Here is a 25,935-nt window from a genome sequence, read left to right on the forward strand (position 1 = left end):
CTATGGCGTACGATGTGCACAAAAATTGACGGAAACGATGTTTCTTCTCCAGAATCTTGATTCCCTCAGGAAAACTAGGTTTCACGGCGTGCGAAACGTTGTTTCTCGTACGATATGCCCGAATTATGTCCCGTAACCTGTTTTCACTTTAGAGAAACATGGTTTCTCAAAAAAACCGATTTTATTTGCCCGATTTTTAGATCCGATTTCACTTTCACTTTCGTTTACGGTATAAAATGTAAACAACAAAAAGACAAAACTGGGTTTGAAGAAGAAACATTGTTTCTCTTAAAATCTTAAAAAGGGAAACTTTGTTTCCTCAAGTAAACCATGAGCACGTGTTATATGGATAAAGTCAATTTGAAGAATTTTCTTTCAATAAAGAAGTTTGGGATTGATTACAAGAAAGGTATTGTTTTTTTGTAATACTGACTGAATATTTTCTTATCATTGACATTGTTTTGATGCTGGAGTTTGTTGTAATTAATAATAATATACTCTGTAAGCTGATCTATTAGCCCTTTAGGGGCTGTGCACAAAGTACGTACGCACTAAGAGCGCATGCGTGTGTACAGGGGGAGGGGAGAGGCCAAAGGAAAATGTACCTTACGCAGACAAAATCTTTTCATAGCCCTTTTTTGCTTAAACCAAACGATTTTAATTCGAAATTTTCTTCAACTGAGGGGGGGGGGGTTATAACCATTTGTGTACGCTTGCGTACAGGGGGAGGGGGTATTCCACCCCCCCCCCCTGGCTGAGGTACCTGAGAGTAATTGGCAGTCAGATAGAAAAAATATATTTTAAATCTGATTCCAACCTACCATTTAATGCTATCTACAAGAATGGTGTCGGAATAAGATGAGGGATGTCGACATATTAGACCAACTTAAACAGTAGACATTTACCTTTTTTTGCTTAGATGACAATGTCATTTTGAATAATAGTTCTTTTGGAGAACGGGACAGCCTATTGAATAACAAGTTACTCCATATACATTACTTTCCCTCCTCAGCCAATAAAAACTTGATAATTATCTCTAACTGTTGTGGAGTAATTATTTATTCAATAGGCTGTTGCGTTCCCCAAAACAACTATTAAAGTAGTAGCAGTAACAGTAGTAGTATTTGTTTTTTATGATTGTAATAGTAAAATGATAGATTTATGTTCAATGATGTAATAAACTAAGCAATGCTAGAATGGAGAACTCATATTAGCAGGCCACCATTTTGTAATCCAAAGGAATACTAGATAATTATAGTAGGGAAAATAAAAAAATGTAGTGCTTCTGGAAACTGGCCGGGTGAAAAATAAAATTTTTCTGACCCTGACGCAGACTTTTGTTAGTTAGTTAATACATTAGTCTTCAGGGCTTACTTCATACTGTTTGTACATATAAGTTATCTTTAAGTTCTATTTCAATGATCTTTATTAAAAATATTCTAAAAAATTTTGGATTATGAGCATATGAATCCTTTTTTCTCCCCCCGCATACATAGTGTCCCTCCAGGTTTGTTCCCCTCCCAAATTCTTGATTTTTTTAATCCCCCCTCTTTCCCCCCCCCCCCTATGACTTTTCAGTTTTTTAGTCCCCCCCCCTCTGTTTGCTTTCCCCCCAGAAAATTCTGAAAATCATTTTCCCCCCATATACCCGTATAAATTTCTAAATTTCAACCTGACACAAAGTAAATTTTGCTGCCAAAGGAATACTAGACAATAAAACGAAAAAATTGGTTAATTTTCAATCATGATCTAATCCATGATATCATGTGGACTGACTTGGTTTGCTGAGATAAATTGAAGTGATTCACACCCCCCACCAAATTTCCAACTGTCGATGTTCCCCCCCCTCTCCCCCCCTTAACTATTTAAATTTTCATTCCAACCTCACCCATCAAAATTGGAAATTGGGCCCCCCCCCCCTTATAAAGGGGGGGGAGGACACTATGCACATTCCGGAACACTACATTTTTTTTAATTTTCGCCGTAGGAAGAATTTCTTATTACACTACTAAACACTAAAAGTCTTAAAACAGACTAATAAAAGTGAGGGAGGAAAACAAAAAGCAAAAAGTTAAATTAAAAATTATCTAAAAATAGAGAAGATATACAAATGAAAAAGATCAAATAAAAACAAAACTAGTGATACTTTTATGATCTACCTGGTTATGCATTTGACACATATAATTGATATCTACTTGAGTGTGACCGCTAAAACAATCATTTGAAACACAAATAGTGGCGATTTTATTAAAATTTGTTGTTTGTTTTCATCATTGATTGTCCCCTGTGCCCATTGGGATGGTTTTAAGGAAGGAGATTGAAAGGAAAAGAATATCTATCCCATCAAAGAATTGAGCAATTTGGATAAGAACATTGATTCAGGCTTACAAATAGTGCTTTTTATGGATAAAAACATTCAATTTTTGAGACAAAAAAAATCTGCTTGAACCATCTCTAACCTACTTTCATGCAAAAATCAGGAAAAATTTAATGATAAACAATTTCAAGTCCAAAAACACTTTTTTAGCCTTTTTTTGGCTAAAATTACCCCCAAGAATTTTATTTACGTTTTGACCCCAGATCTGGTAAAGAATTAAGATGGGAAAAATAGAGCCAATAGTAAATCTGAAGTAGTAGATAGAGAAGCAAAATGTCTGGGCTTAAAATTGTCCTGAAAGGACAGGAGTGTCTCTGTCAAAATGCCCCCAAATTTTGGTATTTGGCCCGTATATGGTATGAAATACCACTTCTCTGGTGATATCACCATAAGATTTTCGAAAACCCTTTAGTATATCATAACAGGCTGTCCAGAAAAAAATGTGAAACTACTTTACAGTAGCAAAGATTCTGTGTATATTAAAATTTTCTTTTTTAAATGCAAACAGTATCAAACTGATATTTACAGATCAAAGGAACAATGCACAAAAAAACCACGACTTTGATTGACATAATCACCTTAAAAATGCAACGGAAATACCCCAGGAATGTTTCTTTAAAGAACAACTGCCTCTAATCCTATCATCCTTATTGGAGATAATAGGCAGGTTAGAAATAGTTATATAGTTAAAAAACAATCGCGAAATTTAGATATTTACTTTCGCGAATTCGAGATATTTTTTCGCGAGCAAAATCAGAAATGAAAAAAGAAGATTTTTCACACGAAAAAGTGGCTCAGAGGGACAAATACTAAAAATTGTCTTCAGAATATATGAGGCTTAAACATTCTAATGCCATAGATCTTACAGGATAAGGGAAGGAATTTTCGCGGGAACAAATTTCGCGGTTTTTCGCGATTTTGCTAAAACGGCGAAATTCAGTTCCCGCGAAATTGTACAAAATCGTCATCCGGTAATAAATTCCGCGAAATTTAATTTATTTTCCGCATTCCCCCAATCGACTATTTCAAGACTTAAAACAGTTTTTTGCTTATTTAATAACGCTTTTGGTCATAAAATATCCTGCAACCGCGAAATTAAATTCCCGTGAATTTTTCGAAATCGATGAAAAGCGAAATTAAATCCCCGCGAAAAAAAATGATGTGACAACCGCGAAATTAAATTCCCGCGAAAATTTCTTTCCTTAAAGTAAATTTTAAGTTAGAAGTATCACAAATTTTCTATTTTGTCAAGAACCTTTCGCGAGCATTAGCTTTCACGAATGGCCCTTTCAAGAATTTTTTTCAATGACATTTTCTTTCGCTAAAACGAGACTGTTCATCTAATGTTTAACCGAAAATTAATTAAACAAATTTAACCGAATGGTTTTAGTTTTGTAATTAATTCGATGTTGCGCTATTACGTCTAGTCTATTCTAAATTCGAATTTTCTTCTCAGTTTGATCTCCTATGATATATTAAATATTACATAAGTATTTTTCGCCCTATATTTATATTTACTATTTCATTGCATAACTAGGACTTTGACAACCTACACAATTCGACCTATGTGTTTTTTTATCTATATCATCTTATCCGACGAACCTATTTTTTCAGAGTCTCTATATTAGGTGCCCATTCATTCACTATTCTATACTATGTAGCCGACCAGCCCGAAGCTTCCATTAATGATTAGCTGTCCACTTCGTATCAGTTTGAATCGTAGAATTTTATATACATTTATATACATAACATATACATAAAATATTTCAACTTCTTGTAAGAAGAACCAATATACTTTTGGAGATCAAGAAATTAATGCTGAGAAAAAAAAAAAAAAAAAAAAAAAATGTTTTAAAGACCAAAGTACGACAAATAACTACAGTATTAAAACACGACAAAAAGAACAACAAACTTCAACCCTAACTCTAACTATCCAAGAACGAATATCGAGTTTCTCCTTAATGTATGGCCTCCATGTTTCAGTCCCCTTGAACAGAAACCCTTATCCATTTCTCCCCCTGGGGTCCTTTGTCCCCATTTTATCCCCTTAAGTAGTAGATATGGAGAGAGCTGGCACATTTTTAACACCTCCAGCAATGCCGAAAGTGAGTGACACTACAGAAAGTGAGTGACACTACAGAAAGTGAGTGACACTACAGAAAGTGAGTACATTGTTGACAAAAACAGCATATGAAAGGTATGATACATAGAGCAATATTTATACTAACAGGTTATTATAGAAAACATGTGTGAGATAGTAACAATTCTGATTAAAGAAAATGACCAAGTCTTATTTTTGATTTTAAAAGATGAATTTGGAAACGTTCGTTTTTTGAAAGTCTTCAAGGCATTTGATTGAAAATTATTTTAACACTACAGAAAGTGAGTGACACTGCAGAAAGTGAGTGACACTACAGAAAGTGAGTGACACTACAGAAAGTGAGTGACACTACAGAAGTGAGTGACACTACAGAATAAGTTCTGAGTGGTAAATAATTTTCTGGTAATCTATAAAAGCACTAACCATCACAGTCTAATCATTCAAAAGTCATCAACGAAGAAACAAAAACTGAAAAATGGAATCGAAAGGTGAAAAACGCTCATCAGATACTAGTTCAAGTGGTGAACCTCGTGGTAAAAAAATGAAGAAAGAAGTGAAAAAGGAAGCCGTATCAAGAAAACTAAATCTTTTGAAAACAAAGTCGATGGCAAAATGTCTATCAAAATACAAAGTGGTTTATTTACGTGATGGGGAGGAAGATGCTATGGTCGTTAGAGATGTCTTCTCAGATACAGTAGATTACAGATTCGGTTTCAAAGGACGAGCTAATGCTGAAGTATTGATCAACGGTGTGCTATCCCTTTTACAAAAACTCGAAAAACCTGGAGAGTTTGTTGACAAGGCAATGTTCGATGAAATCAAAGCACTAAAATTAGAACCGCTAGATGCTGAAAATTTTCAAATAATGCTCAGTGAGGATAGTGAAGCAGAAGTCGTTCAAATCAAACATTTTCTAGACGAAGAGAAGAAAAACGCAATCATCATGAGTCTTGTCAAGTTCGAAAAATCTACACCACAACTAAGATTAACAAACTATCATCTAGGAAATTTTAGAGGTAGTGTCTATATGTATGACTTAGAAGCTATAAATTTATTAAGATATATTGTTGAAAAATTTGATATTGAAAAATATCAAACCCTTTTTGTAAACGATGCAGACTTAGTAGGTGATAATTTTTTTTAATCATAATGATCGAAATATCTGTCATCACATACATAATTTATAAAAACTTTTCTTTAAAAAGTGAAAGAGATCAAGAAGCAGAACAACTAAATTTTTTATTTATTTTTTCTTTTCCTTAAACATGTTTTGTGTTGAAGAATTCATCTGATAGTCTGAAAATTATCAAGTCTAAGTATCAATTAACGAATTTAATGTCGAAAAGTATTAAACATTATTTTCAAATCCTGATGTAGATGTTTGAAATATCTTGTAAAATATTTACAGTAATTAAAAGGAAAGAAAGAAAAGGACAAAATCAAATCAATTTTATATATGTAAATTGTTTATTTTATTGATATAAAACAATTTCTTAATGGATGTGAATGGGGTTCTACAAGTTGGGCACTTTTTGTCCAACATCAACAGCATACTTGCACATCCATGACAAATCCCCACACATCCACACCCACTCAGAACAGCGTTTCGTTCCTTCGTCGTGCATATCAAGCATTTTGTGGGATCCGTCAATCCATCCTCGTCTCTGAGCCTGGGAAATAAAAAATAGTGAGAATGTTTTAAGTTAAATGCACTTCAAAGCTTGAATTCCTAAGAACAATTTAGAAGACAACCGCTGATATCAAACATCATCTGAACTCCCCAAATAAAGCAAATAAACAAAGTAGATTAAAGTCTTCAAATGTTAAAAGTAAAGAACAAGCCAGTCTGAGGTCTGTGAGGTAAATAAAATTATATAAAACTTAGCATGAAAAAGAAAAAAAAAAAAGAAAATGAAGAAGAAAAAGGAAAAAGAAAAAGAAAAAACTTACCATGAAGTCCCACACTACACTTAAATTCCAGCAAAAAGTCTTCCCACCGACGCACCCCACCTTTTCACTTTCTTCTACATCCTCACTCCAAAACATCATAGTTTTTTGTTGCGGTTTCGCCTTAACGCTGTACAAAAATGCTCCAAAATTTTTCCAAATCACGATATTATTATTTTTGAATGACCACACCACTAGGGGGCATTTCTTTTTTTAAAGCGCCAGGGGAATCCAATGTGCGAATGAAAAACATTGCGACGTAATCAATCTGAGAGTGGAAGTAATTTCATGGAAAATATACACTTCTCAGACAAGAAAATCACCTTTTTGTTTTCAGAAGGGACAATCTTGAAAAACCTCAATCTTAAGTCACTGCTTGGATAAATGAATAGAAAACATAATTTTTTGTCTCATCTATGGTCGGTTTTCTTTTAAAAATTATCTAATTAAAGATACAACAATTAATTGGAAATATAAATAAACATTAAATAATAATTAGTAGAAGTAAAAACTAAACACCTTCACCATGAAGCGTCTAATTAAAGTGTCATTATACGCGGTGTCAACTTTAGAAAGAAACGTGAGATTGTTTTCAGTTGTAATTACGTGACAAAAAGAAGCAAACAAATCACGAATCCACCACACATCACACTTTGATAACTCTGCAGCCGTTGTTTGGAAACTTCTAATTCTTTTTCTTTCTTCTCGACAGTTTGTTTATCTTTGCCTTGAGTTTGAAATAGGCGGGCGGTCTACCAAAAGAATCAAAGAAAACAACTTTCTTTTCATCAAATATATTAACACCCAATGCGTTCCAGCTGCCTCTGACGCTTGCTCATTTCGATGCAAACACCACGTTGCCTTCTCAACTTCTGTATTCTCACGAATTGATCGAGTGCAAACACCATGATAAAAATGTCTTCAATTTTCGGTCCAAACTCAAAAGTGCTTCTAGTTCTGAGTGTTCATTGCTCAAAAATCCTTGAGAATGTTTCTTCCTTGTTGATTAAATACTATTATCGATTCACTATAAAATCACCGTCACATTTTTCAAGCTTTCGAGAACTCAAAAGAGATCTCAAACTCCCAGTCTTTTGAACTTCTTGATGACTCCCGCACTGTGAAGGGGACAAATCGAAAGCGAAAAATGAATAGCCGTTTGGATAGTCACTTCTTTTAATGCGCATCCTTCGTCACGGTATAACTTTCCAGTGATACAAAAAGACTTCTGTATCCATCAGATAAAAATGTCTTTCAATTTTCTGGTCCAAACTCAAAAGTGCTTCTAGTTCTGTAGTGTTCATTGCATCAAAAATCCTTGAGAATGTTTCTTGCCTTGTTGATTGAAATACTATTATCGAATTCACTATATAAAATCACCGTCACAGATTTTTCAAGAGCTTTCGAGAACTCAAAAGAGATCCTCAAACTCCCAGTCTTTTGAACTTCTTGATGACTCCCGCACTGTGAAGGGGACAAATCGAAAGCGAAAAATGAATAGCCGTTTGGATAGTCACTTCTTTTAATAGCGCATCCTTCGTCACGGTATAACTTTCCAGTGATATCAAAAAGACTTCTGTATCCATCTAAAAAATCACTCTGGTCAAAGTTTAGTTTCATAGGATTTGCTGGGAGAGATTCACCGTTAACATAAACCCCAAAACCCAATGCTTGAAACGTTAAAGTGTTGAAAATTGTACGGGTTCTTCTTGTAGGAGCCGTTGAATGCGTTGTTCTCTACCATTCCAATGATAACTCTGTTGGGCATTTGTCCCATGATACAATTCTCCCAGTTCATACTTCCCAGTCCGATAGGAATAGAACGTGTCTTAATTGTAACCCGATTTATTGGGTATGCAATCGATTCTTTTTCAAGGGTTTGTTGTATCTCTCCAAATTTATGAGGTGTAAGCTCAATCTTTTTGATACGGAGAACTATATCGACAATTTTGAACTTATAAGTCGGTGTCTCATCATTTGTCAAAAGAGAAAATGCATCCTTCTGACGGTGAAGCGTAATTTTAATAGGTAAACCGTTGACAAGCAGTTTACCTTGATGAGCTATATCAATATGAGGGCGTCCACATATTGTAACAATTTTGCTGTTCTCTGTGTACGCGCTTCGCTCATCCAAACCTCTGTTCCCATTTGCTGTTTTTAACTCATCCAGCTTTTTTGCCTCATCCTTCGTGTATAACCCCATGCTAAGAGAAGTTTTTTTAGCCTCCTCTCCATAATTCAACAGAGTTTCCATGTAAGCACGATATGCGTATGTGTTCGTAGAGTCTGAAATGATTGAACCATTTAACATCACATCCAACTGTCGAAAAAGTGTACCAATAGTATAATTTACACTGGTAACATCATCGTCTACCCCTATGTTTGTACCATCTCCATTCAAGATTTGAACCTTAGCTCTCACGTAACTGTTCGAGAGATCCAAGAAATTCTTAGTGTTATTTTCAATGGTAAAATCGATGGGACCATTGTCTTCCAGTTTGGTGGTGGGATAAATTTCCTCAAAGGTGCTCTTTAGTATATCAGTCTGGACAACTGTTGGGCTGAACAAATCAACATCCGAGAGTCCACACTCTATGTGATGAGGATTTTCTTTATTCTTTGATTCCATCATTTCGTTTGTCTAGAATATACCGAATGAAGATTTTTTCTTTCCTTTTCCACGTCTTTGTGTTGTTGTCCTTCTTCCTTTGCTGTTCGATTGGCGAGTGACGCTTTTCCCCTTTGTGCTTGCATTTATACGTTTGGTTGGAGGTGGGGGCGCAATCAATTGTTTAAAGTTTTCGGTAGCTCTTCTCTTTACAGAACTCTTCAAACTCTCCCCACCAATAACATCACCAAACGTTTGTAGTCCTGCCTTCACTGCGGTTTTTCCAATTTGCTTTCCAACACTTTTGAGTTTAGGTGCAGCAGCTCGCAGGAGACTTTTAAAGAGCCCCCCGATACCATACCCTCTTTGCATGATACCTCCTCTAAATGCTGGAAGACCATTACCATGTTGAAGAATAGGACGCTTGGTCATTTTCCTTTTCCGTGATATAACTTTAATAGTAGAATTTAGCTTGCTTTCTTCTGAACAGTAGCGTCGTCACCACTTTCCCAGACTCGAATGAAACTAAATCTCCAGTGTCATCCCTTAAGTCTACTTCAATAGTTTGTATCTCTGACTGACTCAGAGGCATGTAGTGCGGACGATCATAGTTGACACAGCAGCTTAGCTGACCATAATTTGCTTGGACAGGGACCACCCTGAGAAGTGGGACTTTGAAATTCCCAGTGTGCTGGTTCTCAATTATGTTTGTATACACATAAATCGAATGATACATGCTCGTGACGGATGCAATCGATTCTGAGATGAACGACTTCGATTCCTTTTCTGTCTTGTACTCCTGTCCATGAAACCCCAGACAAAGGGCAATGTCGGACGAAGACATTTTCAAAGTACAGTGCTTTTCCAAAGTCATCTTGATACGTCTCCCGATCGAATCATAATGAAATTTGATGGGTCTCAGTCTTTTCGACTCCTTTTCATTTAACAATGTGACAATCTCCTCTGGTTTTGAATAATGTCCCGGTGGAATCGTTACTTTGACAGTACCCGGTGTCGGTTTGAATTTGTGCTCCTTAGCCAGAGGAATCATATCGTTGCGTTCGTAGTAACTGTAAAACTCCTTATCCGTAACATTGTGAACTGTCTTGACAAAAAAGTTTTTCCCCTCTCGCATGTTATACCATGTGACTGGAAATTGTATTTCTGACAATGCCACTTCGTAACGTTCTCTGTCAACCTTCAACGTGTGGGGTAATACCACCTTGTAGCTTGAGGTCTTGTTGTCTGGAAACATTTCCATCGAACTGTTGCTAGGTAGTACGATTGAAAATTGAGATTGTTCCATTTCCTATCGACTTCCACTGATTAGATCGTCCTCTTCTATGTAACTGTTGAACGTATCAGGGTATCCACTCCACTTAACAAATAGCAACGTCTTCCCGCCTTTTTGTCGTTTTTTACGGATGATCCTTTCGATACGAAAGCTCGAAGGTAAAAGAACCTTTTGAAGTTCCTCTGTGTAGAAAGTACCTTTTAACTCCTCGTTATTTTGATCCATTAACTTGTAGACAACAACACTACCCCCTGTCACGGTTACCTTAACAACAAAAATCTCCTCGCTCCAACCTTCGAGATAGCCCTTTCTAAAGGGTCCACGCTCAACACTTATCCTCACCAAGTCCCCTATGTTGAATTTGGGTTTCTTAGGTTTTCTCTTTTCGGTTTTTGTTTCACCATAAAGATTGATCCATACTTGAGGTGAATTCCCCTCGGTAACGTCTGAAGGCTTCATTTTAATTGATCTGTGGACTGTATTGTTGTATTTCCTAACCAATTCTTGCAAGACGTCAACGTAACGACGAGTGTCCTGCTTTGTGAAATATCGAAACATATGATTCTTCAATGTGCGGTTGAATCTTTCCACAACAGATGCCTTTCGCTCACTGTACGTAGTGAAAAGTTTAATGTTTCGATTTTGTAAGAGTTGCTTCACGGATTTGTTTAAAAACTCGCTCCCCTTGTCTGTTTGTAAGGTTTTCGGTTGTCTTTTTGATGTCAGCAGTATACTTTTCAGTTCCCTCTCAATGCCACTCGCAGATTTGGTGGGTAAAGGTCTGACCCATGCAAATTTCGAAAAAACATCAATCAAAACGAGCAGATGCTTGTGACCATCATTCTGCTTTGCGAGTTTAGACAAGTCGACGAGATCTGCTTGCCAGCTTTCATCCTTGGAATATACCATCACCCTACGAGTCTTGAATTTTCTTCGAACGGGACGGTGAAGCGTGTAGGCGAGTTCTTTGCTCAGCCATTTCTTGACATCTTTGAAACTGACGTCTTTGCTGTGTTTCTTAGCTTCTCGATAAAGCGAATAGGCACTTGAGTAGGCTGAGGGGTGATCAAAGGAATAGTACAATTTCTTCAACAGTTCTCTTTGTTCAGTCTTATCTTCCATGTCTCTCGATACAATAATTACAAATGAATATATGAAAATGGGTTGCAGCTATTTTATAGCTTTACAAAGTCTATGTAAAAATGGAAGCTCTTCATTGGTCGTGCTTTTCGTCTTCTTTTTCTTCTGTCTCTTCTGACCTTGGTTTTCCATCAATTTGACTGTTCTCCACGATCAGTTTTGAGTTACAACAAAAACCACCATCAAACGAAATCTCCGTAACACATCACGAATACGTATTCTTAACGCTGTCATCACTCTCTGCAGGAAAAACGATGTTGATTGTATGACGCGTAGAGGGTGAATAAGTAGCTAGAGCAACGGATTTCACCTTTTAACACGTTGTGCACGAGTCGATGAAATCCAAGACTTCTTCACAGGGGGACTTTCCAGCGATGGTATCATCATATTTCGATTATTCGGTTTAAGCGGAGTTCCAGTGGTTTTCATCTTTTTCCTTGGGCTGGGGGTGACCTCATTCATAACGTTTGATTTGTTCTCCTCTTCACCTTTCTCAGCGTATGCTCTCATTAAGGAGAGACTCTTAGGGTTTTTAACCATCGAAAGAGGGGTCTCGATCTCAGAGAGAGCTTTCAGAAAAGTGGAAAGATGCTGTGGCTCTGAAGATTGCCTTTTCCCAGCTGATACAACATCTTTAAGCAACTTGCTAATATTAGAAGTCTGTAAGCGGATGTCATTGTACACAAGCTCTCCACTCTTTTTATCCCACCTAACACTATCGCCACCGTACTCTTCGATATGCTTCATCAACTTCTCAGCATTTCCCCTGTGGACTTTCCCCAAATCTTTCAGTATTTGATCACCTTGGTTGCTATCATTCTGTCTAACGGCTCCCATTGATGCTGATAATGATGACGATGGAACTGAGTTGCGAATCTCGACAATCTTTGGTTTGGAAAGTTGATCATAGTATGTTTTAAACTTTTTGAATTCCTTCATGAATATCCGAACCTTTTCGTCTTCTCCGACATCCTGACGGTCCCACACACACTTTGGATTTTTTCGTTGGACTGGTGTAAAGCTACTTTCTCTGGTGGTTCCAACAATTTACCATTGTTAAATGTTGACAGCGTTGAAGAAATTTCCCTTTTACTGTTTTTCACTACTATAGTTCATACTCCTCCGGTGTGATGACAATGAACTTTTTCCCACCAACTTCGCTCATGGTGAGCGCGCAACGGTATCTATCTAAATTTCAGCAATGGCTTTGATAATCGGACCGAGAATAGAAGAAAAGATTCCGGCACCGTGTTGAATCAAAAGTTTCTTTTTACTGGCAGATTTCTTTTTAGAGTCGCAAAGGGACTTCAAGACGTTCACCTTCTTTTTGAGTTGACACTTTTGTTTGCTGTTGATGGGAATATTACCGTGAACAACGTTAGCTATGCAATCACAAATCGTGTTGACAGCTTCAGGTTTTGCCACCTTTAAGAGTTGTTTCCGTTCTGATGGTGAACACTGTTGTAAAAATTTGAGGTATGAGATATTCTTTTTCATTCGTTGAGTCATGACGATGTTAACTGCATCCTTTACGTGTGTGAAATGAAGAGTAGAGCATACCACAACATTCTTTTATAGCAATTCGTTGTTACTGTTCTTAGTACATTCAATAATCCACAGACAAGTATAGTTGATATGACGATGATTGTTAGGGGTGCTTAGGATGGAATGTAAACGTACTGTGGAGCTTCGTTGGGTAGGATGTTCGTTCTCACTCTATGTTTGTCGTTCGTTTGAGGTCGCGCATCCAGAAAGATATAGGAGAAAGGCTTTTTGGTAGCATCTTTGAAAGCCCAAAGCAAAAATTTGGAATTTCCAGGAAGAAACTGTTTTGCCAGATGGTGAAATTGCGATTGATCACGGGGCGTCTTGAAAACAACAATGTAGTCAGAATTCAAACTGATGGTCCTTTGCTTGGAGTGAAAGAGATTTTGCGTCAGGTATATGATGGAAAGATTATCATGTCTTCCACGCGTGAAGAGCTGTTCGATACGTTGATCAGAGCTCGCCTGGTTCATCAAATCATCCAAAACCAACAGATTGTTTTTCGATTTGTCGAACATTTCATCAAGGTCAGCGGGTAATCCAAATACATATTCTACAGTTGGAAAGTAGGATTTCAATTCCTCCAAAAGATCTTCTTGATGCTTGGCGAACAACCATACTATTCTATCAAACTGTTTATCGAAAACATCATTTCTGTATTTGATAAGATTTCGGGCAAAAACAGATTTCCCTGCACCTCTTGAACCACTGACGAGTAGACTGAAAGGATGCTTCAACTCTACATCCATTGTTTCAATCATAGTTTAATTTCTTAGTGGCTGTTACAACTTTTTACTGTGAACGTGTTAGCTTCAAAGGTATGTATCACAAAGTGATGACCTAAACGTCAAAGTTGACCTGATTTATAGCACCCTCAAAGATTACCTTCACTGCACTTCTGGCTGGCCCCGGGGCGTAAGCCCCGCCTAGGCGGGGCTTACGGGTGTAACTAACAAAATAAAAAAAAAACAAAAAAAAAACCCAAGCCAATTAAAAAAACGCACGCGCACACAAGTAAAAGTAAAAACAACAACAACAACATACCACAAGCATGACGAAGATGAGAAGCACGAGATAAGTATTTCAGCTGCACTATTCATCACATTTGCATTTTTTCACACTTTATCATCATGTTTTGGTTTTCGAAAAAACCCCACTACAGAAGGTGAGTGACACTACAGAAGATGAGTGACAATACCGAAAAAAACAAAACATTTTGCAACAAGAAGAGAAAAACAGGCTATAAAAGGCGAGGATATAGTGACATTTTCATTTCATCTTTGAAAAATGGGGAAGTCGAAAAAATACTTTTGTGAATTATGTTGCAGCTCTTTCAATCGAGAGTGGAGTTTAAGACGACACATAACGCGTTGTCAACTTCGTAATTCAGTTATTGGTGATGAACAGATTGAGCAAAATAATGAAAGCTCTAATGTGGATTTTGATTTTGATTTTTTATTTGATCAATCTTCGCCTCAAGTAGAAGAAGTTACGTCACAGCAACAACAACAACAACATCAAGAGAATTCATCTTTGATAAATTCACAAGAACTTAACAATATACTCGAAACTGCTAGGGAAAGCGAGGCTGAATTTTCCAGAGACTTTTGTAAGATTCTTCTTTACTTACTTACTATTTTTTTTTTAACCCTACTCCCTTTGTTGTTATAATTTTTTGCTTTTACATCTTTTTATTTTCTTCTCATTACTGAACAGTATCAAGATTCGAAGCCGCTCAAGAAAGAAATGATGATGACACGTTTTTCAGCAATATAATACCCAACACTGAGAGCATTGGATCAGATCATGATTTCAGTAACATTAATATTGAAGACTTATTCTTTCTGCAAAATGGTGAGTAAATATTTTGTTTTTGTTTTCATACCATATATCTCTTGAGTTATTCTTTAAGAAGAAGTTGAGACTTTATCTCTTTTATCTTTCAGATTTAGACGATATCCAAACTGATGCTTTAACAGTGGATGGTCTTCCACCAACATCGACTGGTCTCCCAATGAACACTTCCGTGATCAATACTGAAGGTGAAGAGGAATTGATTTCCCCAGAAGGTAGGCAGGTATTCATATATTGCTTTCGAAAAGTGTTCTATATTTATAGTACTCTTAGCCTACTAAAGTCCATTCGCTTTTAAACTGCACTCTTTTTTATCATAATGTAGAAACCACTCACAAAGGAATCTAATTATGTTAGCATGGTTTCTACATAGTAACAAAAATGACCCTCCAAAAAAAAAAAAAAAAAAAAAAAAACCTACCGAAATTATCTATTTCCTCCAACAACAGAATCGTCAACAACTGTAACCGATGATAGAATTACCGATCACATTACTAAAACAACAAAAAGGTTTCTTTTGTCCTTACTGTAACAAGAAACTAAGCAGCAAAGCTAATCGCACATATCACATGCGGATATGCTCAAACAAAGATCAAACTGGTGCGGGTAATAGTAATATCAATGACGAGGACCAGACTGCAGCTATCAACGAAACTGTGTATGATGGTGATGAAGCCAACAACAACAACATCAGGTTGGTGCAGACATCCATAAACCGCATGGTAAAAATCTACCGAAGAAAGGTGCAAGCAAACAGAGGGAACATCATTCCAACAATTGCAGATCTTAGAGAATTCCTTGATGTTATTCGCTCTAATCATTCCATCAAATTCTATTTTTCCGTCAAACTGCTTTACCATCAGGCTAAGGATCCAAGCCATATCACCAACCCTCCTGTCATCCACACCTCAAATGTCTACACGTTTCTAGACGATGATACGATGATACCAGAACAAATAGAATCAGCACTAAAGAGAATAATAGACAAGATAGAAGCCTACGAGCGAAATGGTAGCGGATGGGTTGTTGATCAATTGCTCTCTATTGATTTAGGTAAACGTAAAGACTTTTTACATGCTCCCTATCTTACATTAACAAGTATTTCTACTTTTCAGTGTGTTGTAAAGTTAAGCTAACATAATTTCTTCTCTTTTTTCAGCTGCAGTTAAATATGATCCACTAAATGCATCATCATCATACATCCCCTTACCAAAATTCGTGTCATCGAAAAACGCATGTGTAAACGTTGACAACACAGATGAAAGATGTTTTATGTGGGCCATCCTAGCTGCTCTATACTCATGTGAGAGGAATAGTCAGAGGCATACCCATTATCGTAAGCATGTGAGTAAGTTGAACTTCAAGGGAATCCCCTTCCCTGTCTTGATCAAAGATGTACCCAAATTTGAAACCCAGAACAACATTTCGGTGCAACGTGATTGGATATGAAGATGAGACCTTCTTCCCTCTGTTCGTGAGCAGTAACATCGAAGATGGAAAGAAACACGTCAACTTGCTGTACTTCTCCAACGGTGAAGGATCAACTCACTACGCATGGATTAAAGACTTATCTAAACTATTAACTAAGCAACTTTCAAACCACAATGGCCAAAAGTATATTTGCATGTATTGCTTGCATGGTTTTCATAAAAGCTCGGTTCAAATAGAACACACAAAGATTTGTAAACAACATGGCGTGCAGGCTGTGTCTTATCCAAAGAACAATGGTATTGACGATGTAATTTCATTCACTAAAATCGAGCATCAACTGAAACTACCTTTCACAATCTATGCTGACTTCGAATGCTTCCTTGAGAAGATGACAGGGGAAGATGATTTTAACAAGAAAACAAAGAAGAGCAACATCCACAAACCGAGCGGATTCGCTTTACACATTGTTAGCTCAGACCCGCGATTCTATAAAGAACCGTTTGTTTACTTCGGAGAAGACGCAGCGGAAAAGTTTTTGGATAAATTGATAGAGGAAGTGGCTAGTCTTAGAAAGATCTTAGCAAGAAAGATCCCAATGGAAGAGTTGAGCAGCAGTCAGAAGAAAAAACACAAAGAAACCAAAAATTGTTACATTTGTGGTAAACCATTCCCAGAAGGATGGACCTTCGATCGAAATCAAATCAAAGTCCGCGACCATAACCATGTCACAGGTAGGACTTCTTTTTTTCCCCATGATTATTCTTCTTAGGCTGAGCTTGAAAGTAATCTTATAACCTTTGTTTTACCTTCAGGAAAATACAGGGGCCCGGCACATTCGATATGCAACCTACAGCTAAGAATAAATCCGAAAAAGATTAAAATTCCTGTCGTCTTTCATAATCTTAAAGGTTATGATAGTCACTTAATATTATCTGCAATAAAGCCAGAGCATGGAAAGACATTCTGTATCCCGCAATCAAGTGAGAAATACATTGGTAAGTTGTTTTATTTCCATTTTCTACCCCCCCCCACCACTCTTTTTTTTTTTTTTATCTTTCTTTTGTATCCTTAAACAATACTGTACTCTTTTTACATTAGGCTTTTCAATCGGAGACATCACATTCATCGATTCGTTCCAATTCATGCCTTCGTCAATGGCTAAGCTCGCTTCGAATCTCGCAAAAGATCAGTTCCTTCAAGTCATTCGGTATCTGAAGTCAACAACCTCAAACAAGGACGATAACAGTATGAATGTGGATGGAAACGATATCAGCGGTGACTACAGAGACCATAGGTGTTATGAAGAACCTAACCTCTCCCCTCGACAAACGAATGAAGTTGAAGAGCGCTTCATCCTTTTGACTAGAAAAGGTATATATCCTTACGAATACTTCGATGACATCACGAGATTTGATGAAACTGAACTTCCACCAAGAGAATCCTTCTACAGCACACTTTCAGAAGAGAATGTGAGCGAAGAAGATTACAATCATGCGAAAAATGTATGGAACAAGTTCGAGGTAAAGGCTTTTGATTTGAAATTTTGATTTTATAAATGAAGTTTCCTGTTTGTTTATGCGTAACAAATGAGAAGGTGAGATGAGATTTCTTATGACGGTGATTATATTTATTGTTAACATTTATCTAGATGGAAAGCCTGAAAGACTATCATAACTTGTACGTGTTGACGGATGTGTTGATTATGGCTGATGTCTTCGAAGCCTTCCGTAAAAACTGTTTACAACATTACCAACTAGATCCAGCTCACTATTTCACAGCTCCAGGGATGTCATGGGAAGCAGCTTTGAAAAAGACAGGTATCAGTTTGCAACTACTTACCGACCCTGACCCAATATCTTTTCGTGGAGAAAGGAATCAAAGGTGGCATATCGATGATAACACAACGTTATGCGAAAGCAAATCTTGAAGATCTTCCGAACTACGACCCGACAATAAAAGATACACATTTGGTTTATCTCGACGCCAACAACCTTTATGGTTGGGCAATGTCCCAATCATTACCCATAGGTAAAAATGTAGTTTCACTTTTCATGTGGTTTGTTTATTTCAATTCAACTTCATTTTTCTATCTATCTTTTTGTTTTTATCTTAGGAAATTTTCAATGGTTACAGGATGACGAGATTGAACAATTCGATGTTAGCATAATTTCAGATGAGGCAGAAGATGGTTTCATCATCGAGTGTGATTTAGGTAAACGATGAATGATTTACTCATAGAATAATAGATGATGTTCTGAAAGATTGAAGTTACTAAACATAAACTATTGATGAATTTTTTTATTTTCATCGTATCATCATACTATTTCAGATTATCCTGCTATCTTACACGATGCACACTCTGAATATCCACTGGCGCCAGAACGAATGGAAGTTGCAGAAGACATGCTTTCACCTAAACAAAAAGAAATTCTAAGAAAAGAGAACACCGAATTCAAAAGTTATCCTAAACTCGTACCAAATCTTTTCGATAAAAGAAAGTATGTTCTCCACTACCGTAACCTCAAGTGCTATCTATCATTGGGTATGAAATTGAAATCGGTAAGAAATATTTTTAAAAAGCTATTTAGTATGAATGTATGCGTGTAGTTGTGGTATTGATGGTGATTGAATAGCGTATATAACCATATTATTATTATTATATATTTTTCAGATTTCCAGAATCCTCACATTCAAGCAATCCAAGTGGTTGAAGCCATACATCGAGTACAATACCATTCAAAGAAGTCGATCGACCAATGATTTTGAGAAAGACTTCTTTAAGTTAATGAATAACTCAATGTTTGGGAAGACCATGGAAAATATGAGAAAAAGACGGAAAGTCAATCTGGTTACAGGTACTTTTAATTTTCATGATTTCTGATTATTATTTATTCTTATTATTTTTACTTTAACAAGTACATCATTGTTTTACTCTCTCTTTCTCTCTTTCAGCACCGAACTCGTTGAGAAGATTTGTAGCTCAACCATCATTTAAAAAGCTGCACATTTTCCATGAAAACTTAGTGGGTGTGGAACGGATCCAGCAAAATATTTTATTGAACAAACCAATATACATTGGATTCACAGTGTTAGATCTAAGCAAGATCCTCATGTATGATTTTCATTATAAGTACATAAAGCAACGTTTTCCAGAAGAAAAATCTCGATTATTGTTCACTGATACGGATAGTTTGTGCTACGCGATCCGAGATCAAAATATGTACCAAGTGTTTTCTGACGATCGTGACCTCTTCGATTTCAGTAATTATCCTGACTCACATATGTGTTATGATGATCTTACGAACAAGAAGGTCATTGGCAAGTTTAAAGATGAGTTAGGAGGTGACAACTTGAGGGAGTTCATCGGTCTCAAGGCAAAAATGTACTCGATGTACTATCATACATATGACAAGAAGCAGAAAAAAGTCATCCCTATCGAATCAAAGAAGGCAAAAGGTGTTAAAAAGATCACTTTGAAAAATAGAGTGACACACGATGATTACAAATCTACATTGATGGATATGTCAACCGTATCCACAACATTTAATTCGATCCGAAGTTTCAAGCACGTTCTCTATACCATCGAACAAAATAAAAAAAGTCTATCACCGTTCGATGACAAGCGCTACATTTTAGATGATGGTATTCATACTCTAGCCCATGGACACTACTCATTGAGGAATTAATCCGAACATATTTTTATTGATCTTTTGTACTTTTTATATTCATTTTATTCATCATTTTTAAATAGATGTAAATATAAATTTAAGAATCTAAAAAGTTTACAATCCTACTCTTTAAACCTTTAACCCAATAATCATCTACTAAAAGTTCAGATTTACTAAATATGACTTCGCCATTCATGTTCATAGCTTTGTTACAATTTCTATTTGCTTCCTCTTCGTCTACATGTTTAAGGAGATTCGAGAATGCGTCTTCAACGAATCGTTCTGCTTCAGTTGTAAGACAGTAATGGTGAATTTGACTTGGATAACCTTCTAAACACCCTTCGCACATCTCCCTTCGCACGTTGAAAACTTTTTCACGAATTAATAGAAAATATACACTTTGCATTTCTTCTTTGTATCTCTTTCGATTGTATTCAGTCAAACGTTTCGAAACATTATCGATTAAAACTTCTGCTTTGCCAGGTGTTAGTATGATAAAGGAGTTTGATTGCTGTCCAATGAATTTTTTGTTCGATTATGATGAACTCGTCTCCATCTTGATCGAAGTAGGTTTCAACACCGAAACTGAGACTACGATTATCCTTCCATTTTGAAATTCTAGTCTCAAAGCATTTCTTCTTTTTCGGAGCAGCTGGACAGCGGTTTAGCACTTCATTTCTTTTTTGAATCGGCGTTGATGCTTCCATTGCTTACTTGATTAATGTAATGAGAGTGCGAAGAAAATGAAACCCAAAGCGTAAAGAAAACCACGAGATGTGAACCAAGTATTCCAGAGCTTAGAACAAATTCGAATGAAGCTCATTCTCTCCTTACTCAAATAACAATAATAATAACATGTTAATATAAACATTGCTATATATATCAAACCTTTCACATGGTGTTATTGTAAAAATGTACTCACTTTCTGTAGTGTCACTCACTTTCTGTAGTGTCACTCACTTTCTGTAGTGTCACTCACTTTCGGCATTGCTGGAGGTGTTAAAAATGTGCCAGCTTTCTCCATATCTTACTACTGTAACGACCTTTAACATCATATTTTATAAAGAAATTATGCCTATATAATAACACAAAAACCTCGTTGACCTTAATTAATGGTTTTATAACGTCATTTTATGTAGTGTTAAAATTCAATTATATGTTGAAGACCATTTATTGCTAGCTGTTGTGTTGTAAATATGACATAAGGGCTTCTGTGTCATTTTTCAAAAGATTATTCAGAAGACACACCTTTATTTACTTGTTATGATGGTCTATCTATTATGCGTTTAGTTCATCCATCATCGTTTTAGTTTATCGTAATGGTGATACTATTTTTCTCAATTTCTTTCACTCCTGCAGTATTTATCGCTATCACAAATTTACTTGATTTTCCATTATTCAGACTGACAGTATCTTTCTTAGGAAAGTTAAAGATTTTCTTTTCTTCGACTTAGTTAATGATTTGCAACATTGGTTAACTTGATTAAAGCTTGAGAACATAAATCTCAAATCAAAAAAATAATTTGAAAAAAATTCTAAATAAATTAAGAAAGATACGAACTTATTAACCCTGTTGATTTGCTTTAGAAGGCCCCCGAGCGGTTTTCGTGATGACGTGATAGGGACTTTTTTCTAGCGTGATTACGTGATTTGGAATTTTTTTTTCATGATTGCATTTTATGAGGTCCAAATAACGTGATCGTGATTTGAAAGATTTTTACACCGTGATACGTGTTTTGTTAAGGACTTTTTCAAAGGGATGCGTGATTATCCAAATTTTTTGCTGAATTTGCGTGATCGTCATACCGCTGGGGGCCTCATTTAGTGTTTCTATGATGTTTATATAAAATACGTCCTTTCAATAGAGATATTGATATGCATATCCCACACAACCAGGAAATAGGAAACAATGAGTAGTACACAGTAAAGCATCATAAGACAACTGTTTGATGCTATTAGTATTACACTGTTGCCATGGTTTCTGTCTGGACAACATTCTTTTTATTTTTCTATATTGCTAACACTTTTTTGATATTGTCAAGTAACACTCAAGAGTCGTTACAAATATCGTTGCTAGATTAATTTACGAACCAATTTAAGTTATACGGTACTAATCTCTCTTTCGTTCTGAGTCACGTAAAAACTAAGGGTAAGGGAACCTAAATAAAAGCCTGTCCTTTTTTCGCATAGATATCTGCAAACGTATAGTAGTTTACAAAAAGATTAAAAATATTTTCATCGATCTTGCTCGGTCTTTATCTTACCAAGAAAACCTTTGATTTTCCGATGGAAATAAATTTCCCCAGCTAGATTTTTAACATAATCTAAATTTTTGATTTGACTTTCCACTTATGCACCTTCGTAATAATATACTGTGTGCATTTTATCTCGAGCAATATATGAATATGGAGCCATCTTGTGTGATATCCATCTTCAAAGATTCTTTTTGTTTTTCAAGTAATTAATGGTTATTATTTTGGGCAATAGAAGAAAATCAGTTATCAATTGTTGAATTTATAAAATACATACAACTTATCTCTGGTCTTTGAATAGGACGACATCTTTTAATAATTTAAAGTATAGTCTATTGATTTCAAAGGCCAGGATTTAGAATTTGAATTCCATATGCATATAAAATTTAAAGTTTGCATGTGAATGGTTTGGAAAATAGGAAATAAGTATCTCAAAAAAGAAGAAAAAATAAATATCAACTGAATCTGCAATGCTGGACAAAAGGTTTGTAGACTTCTGCAATAGTTGCAAAATACTTCAATATCGATCAAAAACAAGTTCCCAAGAGGCTCTGGGTGCTTTCCAAACCTATCCAAAGTCTTTCAAAGTCACCCACTGCAGTCTAACCGCAAGGGCAAACCACAAGGGCTTGATTAACTGGCTTACACCAGTATCAAAACGCTGATTTTTTGCTTGTGGTTCCCTCAAAAGCAATTCAAAAGCAATGCAACGACTTCAAAAGTGTTTTTCTTAACTTCCATCCCCTTTCAGACACATTGAAGAGTCATTTTGCTCTATTTCTCATCATTTTTTACTGAAATTCCATTTGTCTACAACCTTTTGTCCGGCATTGTCTGAATTTTTAAGAAAAAATTGAACAGGGGTCTTCTCTGAAGTGGCAATTTTCCATCAAAGTATCTCAAATCGAACAACCAGAAGAAATTTCTAATTATTTCGACCATCACAGCAGGAATTATACCAAAAAAAAATCAAAAAATCAGCCATTTTCAGAAGTATTGACACCCCCCCCCCTCAAATAGACTCAAATGTGGAGCAATAGAAAATGCTGAATCAGCAAAAATAAATTTTGAGACTCAGGAATGATCCTCAACTACAATAGAGACAATTTCAATCTGAAACTGCCATTGATATTCCCAAAAATTTGAGCTGGAAAATACACTGAGTCTCAGAATTCTCAGACAATGCTGGACAAAAGGTTTGTAGACTTCTGCAATATTTGCAAAATACTTCAGTATCGATCAAAAACAAGTTCCCAAGAGGCTCTGGATGCTTTCCAAACCTATCCAAAGTCTTTCAAAGTCACCCACTGCAGTCTAACCGCAAGGGCAAACCACAAGGGCTTGATTAACTGGCTTACACCAGTATCAAAACGCTGATTTTTTGCTTGTGGTTCCCTCAAAAGCAATTCAAAAGCAATGCAACGACTTCAAAAGTGTTTTTCTTAACTTCCATCCCCTTTCAGACACATTGAAGAGTCATTTTGCTCTATTTCTCATCATTTTTCACTGAAATTTCATTTGTCTACAACCTTTTGTCCGGCATTGTCTGAATTTTTAAGAAAAAATTGAACAGGGGTCTTCTCTGAAGTGGCAATTTTCCATCAAAGTATCTCAAATCGAACAACCAGAAGAAATTTCTAATTATTTCGACCATCACAGCAGGAATTATACCAAAAAAATCAAAAAATCAGCCATTTTCAGAAGTATTGAGACCCCCCCCCTCAAATAGACTCAAATGTGGAGCAATATAAAATGCTGAATCAGCAAAAATAAATTTTGAGACTCAGGAATGATCCTCAACTAGAATAGAGACAATTTCAATCTGAAACTACCATTGATATTTCCAAAAATTTGAGCTGGAAAATACACTGAGTCTCAGAATTCTCAGACAATGCTGGACAAAAGGTTGGTAGACTTCTGCAATATTTGCAAAATACTTCAATATCGATCAAAAACAAGTTCCCAAGAGGCTCTGGGTGCTTTCCAAACCCATTCAAAGTCTATCAAAGTCTTTGAAAGTCACCCACTGCAGTCTAACCGCAAGGGCAAACCACAAGGGCTTGATTAACTGCCTTACACCAGTATCAAAACGCTGATTTTTTGCTTGTGGTTCCCTCAAAAGCAATTCAAAAGCAATGCAACGACTTCAAAAGTGTTTTTCTTAACTTCCATCCCCTTTCAGACACATTGAAGAGTCATTTTGCTCTATTTCTCATCATTTTTCACTGAAATTTCATTTGTCTACAACCTTTTGTCCGGCATTGTCTAAATTTTTAAGAAAAATTTGAACAGGGGTCTTCTCTGAAGTGGCAATTTTCCATCAAAGTATCTCAAATCGAACAACCAGAAGAAATTTCTAATTATTTCGACCATCACAGCAGGAATTATACCAAAAAAATCAAAAAATCAGCCATTTTCAGAAGTATTGACACCCCCCCCCTCAAATAGACTCAAATGTGGAGCAATAGAAAATGCTGAATCAGCAAAAATAAATTTTGAGACTCAGGAATGATCCTCAACTACAATAGAGACAATTTCAATCTGAAACTGCCATTGATATTCCCAAAAATTTGAGCTGGAAAATACACTGAGTCTCAGAATTCTCAGACAATGCTGGACAAAAGGTTTGTAGACTTCTGCAATATTTGCAAAATACTTCAGTATCGATCAAAAACAAGTTCCCAAGAGGCTCTGGATGCTTTCCAAACCTATCCAAAGTCTTTCAAAGTCACCCACTGCAGTCTAACCGCAAGGGCAAACCACAAGGGCTTGATTAACTGGCTTACACCAGTATCAAAACGCTGATTTTTTGCTTGTGGTTCCCTCAAAAGCAATTCAAAAGCAATGCAACGACTTCAAAAGTGTTTTTCTTAACTTCCATCCCCTTTCAGACACATTGAAGAGTCATTTTGCTCTATTTCTCATCATTTTTCACTGAAATTTCATTTGTCTACAACCTTTTGTCCGGCATTGTCTGAATTTTTAAGAAAAAATTGAACAGGGGTCTTCTCTGAAGTGGCAATTTTTTCCATCAAAGTATCTCAAATCGAACAACCAGAAGAAATTTCTAATTATTTCGACCATCACAGCAGGAATTATACCAAAAAAATCAAAAAATCAGCCATTTTCAGAAGTATTGAGACCCCCCCCCCCCCTCAAATAGACTCAAATGTGGAGCAATAGAAAATGCTGAATCAGCAAAAATAAATTTTGAGACTCAGGAATGATCCTCAACTACAATAGAGACAATTTCAATCTGAAACTGCCATTGATATTCCCAAAAATTTGAGCTGGAAAATACACTGAGTCTCAGAATTCTCAATAGACTGATCAAAATTCCCAAAGTCTGAAAGTTTTTTAAAGAAAAAAAATTGAACAGGGGTCTTCTCTGAAGTGGCAATTTTCCATCAAAGTATCTCAAATCGAACAACCAGAAGAAATTTCTAATTATTTCGACCATCACAGCAGGAATTATACCAAAAAATCAAAAAAATCAGCCATTTTCAGAAGTATTGACACCCCCCCCCTCAAATAGACTCAAATGTGGAGCAATAGAAAATGCTGAATCAGCAAAAATAAATTTTGAGACTCAGGAATGATCCTCAACTACAATAGAGACAATTTCAATCTGAAACTGCCATTGATATTCCCAAAAATTTGAGCTGGAAAATACACTGAGTCTCAGAATTCTCAGACAATGCTGGACAAAAGGTTTGTA

At 36.2% G+C, this 25,935-nt stretch overlaps 2 protein-coding genes across 2 annotated transcripts; one reads left to right on the forward strand and one right to left on the reverse strand.

The window, feature by feature from the left end:
• Positions 1–8,070: 8,070 nt before the first annotated feature.
• LOC136821502 (uncharacterized protein F54H12.2-like) lies at positions 8,071–9,645 on the reverse strand. Its single transcript, XM_067077733.1, has one exon. It carries the CDS (start codon positions 9,055–9,057, stop codon positions 8,071–8,073), a length of 987 nt encoding a protein of 328 aa, XP_066933834.1. The 5' UTR covers positions 9,058–9,645.
• Positions 9,646–16,259: 6,614 nt separating this feature from the next.
• Positions 16,260–19,983, forward strand: LOC136821504 (uncharacterized). The gene is made up of 8 exons (XM_067077734.1): positions 16,260–17,028; positions 17,110–17,292; positions 17,396–17,817; positions 17,946–18,114; positions 18,411–18,509; positions 18,627–18,856; positions 18,969–19,152; positions 19,250–19,983. The coding sequence occupies exons 1-8, from the start codon at positions 16,260–16,262 to the stop codon at positions 19,981–19,983; spliced, it is 2,790 nt and encodes a 929-aa protein (XP_066933835.1).
• Positions 19,984–25,935: the final 5,952 nt, after the last annotated feature.

The sequence above is a fragment of the Clytia hemisphaerica genome, unplaced genomic scaffold, assembly GCF_902728285.1.
Source record: "Clytia hemisphaerica strain Z4C2 unplaced genomic scaffold, Clytia hemisphaerica genome assembly, whole genome shotgun sequence".
NCBI classification, from domain to species: domain Eukaryota; kingdom Metazoa; phylum Cnidaria; class Hydrozoa; order Leptothecata; family Clytiidae; genus Clytia; species Clytia hemisphaerica.

What these genes read in the sequence shown, in the direction of transcription:
- LOC136821502 (XM_067077733.1), bottom strand. Translation starts at nt 9,057, where the DNA reads ATGATGGAATCAAAGAATAAAGAAAATCCTCATCACATAGAGTGTGGA.
- LOC136821504 (XM_067077734.1), top strand. Translation starts at nt 16,260, where the DNA reads ATGTACCCAAATTTGAAACCCAGAACAACATTTCGGTGCAACGTGATT. An exon ending in ATCAAGTGAGAAATACATTG is followed by an intron (nt 17,293 to 17,395) that starts GTAAGTTGTTTT and finishes TTTTTACATTAG; the next exon opens with GCTTTTCAATCGGAGACATC. An exon ending in TGGGTATGAAATTGAAATCG is followed by an intron (nt 18,857 to 18,968) that starts GTAAGAAATATT and finishes TATATTTTTCAG; the next exon opens with ATTTCCAGAATCCTCACATT.